This window comes from Babylonia areolata, chromosome 11 (genome assembly GCF_041734735.1).
Source record: "Babylonia areolata isolate BAREFJ2019XMU chromosome 11, ASM4173473v1, whole genome shotgun sequence".
Taxonomy (NCBI): Eukaryota; Metazoa; Mollusca; class Gastropoda; order Neogastropoda; family Buccinidae; genus Babylonia; species Babylonia areolata.
In genome coordinates, this window is record NC_134886.1 from 42,027,249 (window position 1) to 42,034,748 (window position 7,500).

The 7,500-nt window shown below is 42.6% G+C and overlaps 1 protein-coding gene across 4 annotated transcripts in view; it reads right to left on the reverse strand.

Moving 5' to 3' along the window:
* The window catches only part of LOC143287741 (uncharacterized), a 26,941-nt gene that overhangs the window by 15,378 nt on the left and 4,063 nt on the right, over positions 1-7,500 (reverse strand). Inside the window, exons 1-3 of one of the 4 annotated variants that reach the window (XM_076595992.1) lie at positions 6,424-6,441; positions 3,644-3,682; positions 368-615 (exon numbers count right to left, since the gene is read on the reverse strand). In XM_076595992.1, the coding sequence (XP_076452107.1) occupies positions 368-548 (181 nt within the window). In that variant the 5' untranslated portion in view covers positions 549-615; positions 3,644-3,682; positions 6,424-6,441. Of the gene's footprint in view, positions 1-367; positions 616-3,576; positions 3,683-6,423; positions 6,442-7,500 lie in introns of those variants that run through there. The other 3 variants (XM_076595988.1, XM_076595989.1, XM_076595990.1) reach the window with 3 other exon arrangements.

Below are 7,500 nucleotides of genomic sequence, written 5' to 3' on the forward strand. Positions count from 1 at the left end.
CTCCACACATACACCACTCACGCGCGCGCGCACACACACACTCTCTCTCTCCCCATCTATCTCACTCTCACTCTCTCCTTCTACCTTACTCTCACTCTCTCTTTCTCTCCTTCTCTCTCTCTCACACACACACACGCGCGCGCGCGCGCGCGCACACGCACACGCACACGCACACACGTGCAAACACACACGCACATACATACACTCCACACATATACTACACACGCGTGTGCGTACTCTCTCTCTCTCTCTCTCTCTCTCTCTCTCCCCTTCTATCTAACTCTCACTCTCTCCTTCCATCACACACACACACACACACACACACACACACACACACACACAGCATCAAGACCAGCACCACGCTCACCGCAGTTCTTCATGTAGCCTCGCTCCGGGTGCGGTGGGCGGGGCAGAAAGTGCAGCACGTGACCGGTGCCGGTGTCTTCGTGAAGGTGAATGATCCCGGGACTTCTATACAGGCCCACAGATGACGTCACCATCAGCAGAGCCACCAGCACTCTCGTCGTCATCGTCTTCAGTATCGTCATCTTTTTCTCCCGTGTATGTGTGGACAGGGGAGAGAACTCTGTCTGTTGAACTCTGCTGGTGGTCAGTCTGCAATGCAAGCCAGTTTTAGTCAGTGAGTGAGGGGAGAAGTGTGGGAGGGAGGGATGCAGTGAACGAGTCATGAAGTAAGAAAAAGGTTATTTTCTGATGTACAGTCTGATGTAATGTCACTGACATATGTGTCTGTGTATACACACACACACACACACACACACACACACACACACACACACACACACACACACACAATTATATATATAAAGTGGGGGACAGAGACATTAACACAAACACACATACACACAAACACAGAGACAGACACAGAGAGAGAGAGAGAGAGAGAGAGAGAGAGAGAGAGAGAGAGAGAGAGATGCAGGTGGATTCAAGGTCCCAATAAGATAAACACAAAAAGAAGAGCAAAGAAACTGCATGCAGGCAAATACTGATCTCTAAAGTAAAAGAATCAAATGTAAAATGCCAAACAGACTCCGAATCTAACCCTGAACTGCTTCAAACAAAACCATTGTCGTATCATATTAGTCTGTACATCTTCAAACGGGAAGGCTGAACCCAGTCACAAAACTGGTCTGGGTTAAAATAATTTCAGTTGCTTACCATAAAAAGTGATTTGTGCATATGTATCTATATATACAGACACACAGACACACACACTTGTAATATACCTATATAGATATATATATGTGTGTGTGTGTGTGTTACACGTGTGTGTGTCTGTGTGTGTATGTCTGTGTGTGAATGTGTGTGTGTGCGACAGAGAAAGAGAGAGAGAGAGAGAGAGAGAGAGATCAAAAGAGAGACGGAGAGACATACCTGAAAATCAATTTACACAAGAATTTTAACTTAATAATGATCAAACTATGAAAACTAATGGATCTGTCAAAGGACGACACGAGCTATCGTTCAAACCGTTAACAAATTCTCGAAGTGCATTGCGCGCGAGAGAGAGAGTGTGTGTGTTTGTGTGTGTGTGTGTGTGTGTGTGTGTCACTCTGTGTGTGTGTGTGTGTGTGTGTGTGTGTGTGTGTGTGTGTGTGTGTGTGTTCGTTCGCGCGCATGTGTGTATTATGTGTGCATGTGTGCGTCTGTCCACACGAATGCATCAGAAATTAACCTGCCCCACATCTAAACGCTGACCTGGGAATCCCGGAGTGGCTAAAAGTAGACAACAGTTAATGGCCCGAACAACAAACCGTTACCCGCTCAAAACTAGGTTTTGGCTGGTCTCCAACACTCGTGGCGACTAGTGCCTGGTAAGTTAAGCCGGTCGGGTTAAAAAAAAAAATATATATATATATATATATGCATATATATATATATATATATATATATATATATATATATATATATATATATATATATACTGTAGGGATCAGCTTCACAGACGTTTCAGCACAAGAATAAATCGTCAACATCCAACACCACTCCCTGTATAGTTACTGCACCAAGAATTGACCTGAATACCCCCGAAACGGAGTGCGGCTGCCAACATGGCGAGGTAAAAACGGTCATACACGTGAAAAAATCCACTCGTCCATACTAGTGAACGAGGGGTTTGCAGCTCTCAAACTCAGAAGAAGAGAAAAGAACCTGTTCAAACAGAGCTGTTATTCTGCTAATTTGCTTTGGAACTCGATACTAATGCCACCAGAGCACGTGATCTTTCCGTAGACAATCATTTACGTACTTCGCTCATCATGAAAAGAAAAACTTTACTTACTTAACTCATAAACACTGTTCATATGAAAAATATCCCACTGATGACATTCATCTTTTGTATTTTGTGAAAACATTTATTTTCTGCTGTTCGGTTCTTTTTTTCTTCTCCTTTTTTCTTTTTTTTTCATTCGTGGTCAGTGACTCCCACATTCATTCGCATATACGAGTGGTCTTTCATGTGTATGACCCTTTTTCACCCCGCTTGATAAGCGGGCCAGGTATACCGTGTTTTTGATGGGTATGTTTGTGCTTGCATAACCCACCTCTCACTTGACAAAGGTTTAGGGATTTCTAGTGTGCGCAGCTGATATAAACATGGGTATATTATATACGAAAACGATCAAGGCATGGAGACGTCTGCACACTTGTTAAAGCTGACAGACAGAAAAAAAATGTCCACCTTAACTCACCATGCAGGGGACGCTACCGGGGATCAAACCAAAAACTCAAAAGAGCGCTCTGGGCGCAAATTTGAAGACTGAGAGCACGTACTCGAAGGTCATCCACTTCATGGATTCGTCTTTCGGAACTAAGTGCTGCTCAGATTTATTGACCAACACTGCAGGCGTCTGGCTTGGCTGACGCTGGGTTATTATGAGAGCTGTATGATCAATGGTTTCTCAATTGTAATGGGAAATCATTTACAGCTCAGTCTTTTGCGAAGGACTATGACTCTAAAACTAGGAGGCTAAATTCCACTGGCTCTAAGTGCTGCAGCCTTGGGGGCAAGTTGGTCTTTGGGAACCATGCCAACCCCGACTGTCCTAAAATCCTCTTGGCCGAGAGAGTGGGGATGTAACTTGGGCAAGACACTCTCTGCTACAATCAAATTCTAGCCCAATTAGTCGTGATAGCAGTTGCCTCCTCTGCTATTCTGATGGTCATAGTCGACGGACACGACTATGACATACAAAGAGACTACAGTCTTACCACGTAGTCCCAAACCGAAATGGTCCAACCAACCACCGTCCCAACCCTCCCAGCAGCATTTTCCTCACTCCCATCGTCATTCGTCATCATCGAAATATTGAAAACATAATGTCCAAACGTACACGGGTACAACGTACGGGTACAAACACACGCGCGCGCGCGCAGAGAGAAAGAGAGAGGGAGACACAGAGAGAGAGAGAGATACACACACACACACACACACACACACACACACATATATATATATATATATATATATATATATATATATATATATATATATATATATATATATATATATACTTCTTTTTTCTTAATTTAAAAAAAAAACAAAAACGTTTTAACCCGGACACCATTCCGGATCACCACCAACTCAGCCCACCGCCGAAACTTCCGCTTCAATACAACGTACGGAAAATCCGTTCACGGCTGTTTTACGTCATCCTGTTGACTGCAAACAAACAAAAAAAAACATTCCAATAAACGAACTGGATTGTATAGAAATTAAAAAAAGAGTGAATAAATAAATAATTTATTTTTAAAACACTCAAAATATGTCTAAGGTATACCAACCAACACATTAACTTCTTCGGGTTTTTTTGTTTGTTTTTTGTTGTTGTTTTTTGTTTTGTTTTTTTTGGGGGGGTTTGTTGGGGTTTTTTGTTGTTGTTGTTGTTGTTGTTTTGTTTTTGGTTTTTTGTTTGTTTTTTTAAAAGAGGAAGTTCAAGCGCAAACGTGATATGAACTTCATTTGCGGATCGCCACCTCTACCATCATCGTCATTACCATCACAAATGCCTGTTTTATCACCACCACCTCCTCCATCACCATTACCACCACCACAGCCACCATCACCATCACCACCACTACAACCACCATCACCACCACAACCACCATCACCATAACCACCACTACCATAACCACCACAACCACCATCACCATCACCACCACCACCATCACCACTACAACCCTTTCATCTTCCATCGCCTGACAAGGAAGCGGTTGCGAACCGTGCGACAGTTTCAATTTCACAACGAACCTCAACCCGTCAACTGGGTCTATAAAAATCATTTCTCTCCCTCTGTCTGTTTTTCTTCTTTCCTCCAGTGTACGATATTCGTTTGAAGCACACCCTTCTTCACCACCGCCCCGACCTCCAACACCTCCCCCACCCATTCCACCCCCCACATCCTGAATACATTTCGGATTCGATTCTTACCAGTCGTTTTCTTTCGTTTCGGTTAGTTTCTGTCCCTGTCTCTGTCTCTGTCTCTCTCTTCGTCCCTATCTCTCCCACCCCGCCCCTACAAACTATGTCCCTTTTGATCTTTCCCATTCCCTTTCCTTTCATTCTTTTCTTTTCATACTTCAAGTGTCCGCAGGCCCCTGTGTGAAATCCGATATTATATTGTTCAATGTGTCGTTGTGCTGAACAAGCGTGGGTGGCTACCTGCCTGGCTGTGTCAGTGCTGGCGCAGTCCGTACCCGTGACCAAAAGCAAACGAAGGAAAGGAAAAAGCAGTGTAATTTAATCCCATGTATTTTTTTTTCGGGTTGTGCAGCGTTAGCAGGAAGAAACATGTCGTAACGAAAACTGGAGGGGAGGGGGAGGGTATGTTGGGGGTCTCTGTCTCGGCGATGGTGTGCATTGGGTGTGTGTGTGTGTGTGTGTGTGTGTGTGTGTGTGCGTGTGTGTGTGTGTAAGAGAGAAAGTGTGTGGGGGGTGGGGGGGAGGGGAGTTGTGAGAGAAAGTGTATGTGAGCGTGGTTGTAAAAGAGAAAGAGATAACGATAACGATAACGATGTTTTATTCAGATTAAGGCCAAAGCCCCTTACTGAAGGGGGTCATACAAGAAAATAAATAAGGAAAATGACTTGACACGATAAACCAACATTACAAATCAACCAAAAGTAGCTAATACAATACTCAACGACATTCACAAAATAACAATTCGAAGTCTCTTCAATGCCTCATATAAGTATATGGCCACGTTTTGTTGGGTAAGCTCATGTTTTGACGACATGAGCAGATTAAATCTAAAAGCACAGGGATCTTTATAATATTTAGGTTGAATTAATCTTTGTCTGAGGTCACTCAAAGCTGGGCAACATAGCAAAAAATGCAATTCATCTTCCCTACCCAGGTTGCACAATCGACACATATATACATATTCACTCCTAATACAGTATCTGAAACTGTGAACAGCAATATTAGAAACACCAAATCTAAATTTTGTCAGTGCACTTTTTACATATGTTTATTTCCATCCCAATATATGGTTCAGAGAAAGAGAGAGAGAGAGATGGATTATTCATAAGGCCATGGCCCCTCAGAAGGGGGTGCAGATGGAAAACGTTTTCAGATTATTATGTTACATATGAACATCGTCTTTTAAATGCTTTATAGAGATAAATAGCCAACTGCTTTTCAATACTATCAGTCTGAATAAACATGGTTCTTTACTGTACTTGTGTGGCATAAACTACTCTCTGAATCTGATATCACTTTAATCCAGGACAAGAAAGTACAAAATTTAATGAATTTCTTCTTCTATTGAAGATCGACATATCGGACATTTCAGATTTGGAGCATGTGTCTGTCGATGGCGATTACAATGTCAGAAATACCAAACGTAAATTTTGTCATAATGCGCTTCAATGTCTGTCAGCATGCATTGATATATAAGTTGGCAGAGTTGTATAGGACTAAACAATCTGAGGAAGTCAAATCTTTCACCGTTTTGAACAGGACTATTCCAATTCTGCCTCCAACAATCGACCATTCTTTCACGAAGTATACGAACAAAAGCATTTATATCTTGGACACCTTGATTCAACCAAACGCAACCAAATCCAAATTCATATAAAATAATTCTAACATTTTATAACCAGTTTTTTCTTACCTCTGTTATCCAATTCTAGCAGCATTTTATAAGCCTTGTATGGCAGCTTTTTGTGTATTCATATGAGTTAATCTCAGCCAATATTTAATGCATTTTAAGATGAGAGAGAGAGAGAGAGAGAGAGAGAGAGCGTGTGTGTGTGTGTGTGTGGAGGTACGTGAGAGAGTGTGTGTGTTTAACAGAGAGAGTTGAGAGCGTTTGTACACACACATGCACACACGCACGCACGCACGCACACACACACAAAGAAAAAGAAGAAGAACGAATAAGACTGTGTACGTATGCTCACAAGATGTTTCAACAGGGGGCAATAAAGCCGTCATGGCTCTTGAGTGATGATTCCTGCTGAACAACAAAAACCGAAAACACCGGGATGGAGGAGGGGGTGCCAAAACTTACATGTAAGGAAAAAAATCATAATTTTCCTCTCCATCAGAAACGATTACATCTTTAGTAGGCCCACATCGATCAGCATTGCAATAATTTACTATCGTAATATAGATCTGTCAAAGTTTCAAACTTTCCCTGTCTCCATCACGAGTTTCTAGTTTCGATACATCGTAACTAAATCGTACTAAACACGATAATCACTCAGAGCAAGCCCGGTTCTTTCGACACGATTATGATCGCTTATCGAACGTGTTCTACCACTCCGACCATTTCAGCCATGTTTCTCCGTGACTTGATTTGAGGGGTCCATGTCATTGCGTCGACAGCTCATTGCGTCGACAGCAAACAAATAATAAAGAACGGGGGGGAAAAACTAGTGCACATACGATGCAAGGTTTACGCGTTAAAAGTGTGTGTGTGTGTGTGTGGGTGTGCGTCTCTGTCTCTCTATCTGTCTGTCTCTGTCTCTCTCTCTCTCTCCCTCCCTCCCTCCCTCCCCTCTCTCTCTCTCTCCTCTCTTTCGTGTGTACGTGTGTGTGTGTGTGTGACCGTGCCGATATTGTAATTGTATTCTGAAAAATGTTTTACCGATCCTAAAATGTGTATGAGCTGTCGACGCAATGAGCTGTCGACTTTACGGGTATCTCCCGATTTGAGCTCTATCACTACTTCACCTCACTGACTGTGATATGTATTCAGCGTCGGTACGAATGCCAAAACTCCATGATTTGAATCCTTGAACATGTACGCCCATTGTGAAAAACTGCAAATGTATCTCTCTCAAAACATGCCGAATTTTGCCTCTCGCTGCTGAACCTCGGAAAAATCGGAAAATCGCGCATGCGTAGTGGGAGTTGAATCTAATGGTGACAGAAACGAAAGTAGATCTGTTAATTTAAATGATTGATCGTGAACATAATGCACTCAGTGGTGATGCCTTAGCACTAATGATTCTCTGAATAAAAATTTGGGGCCT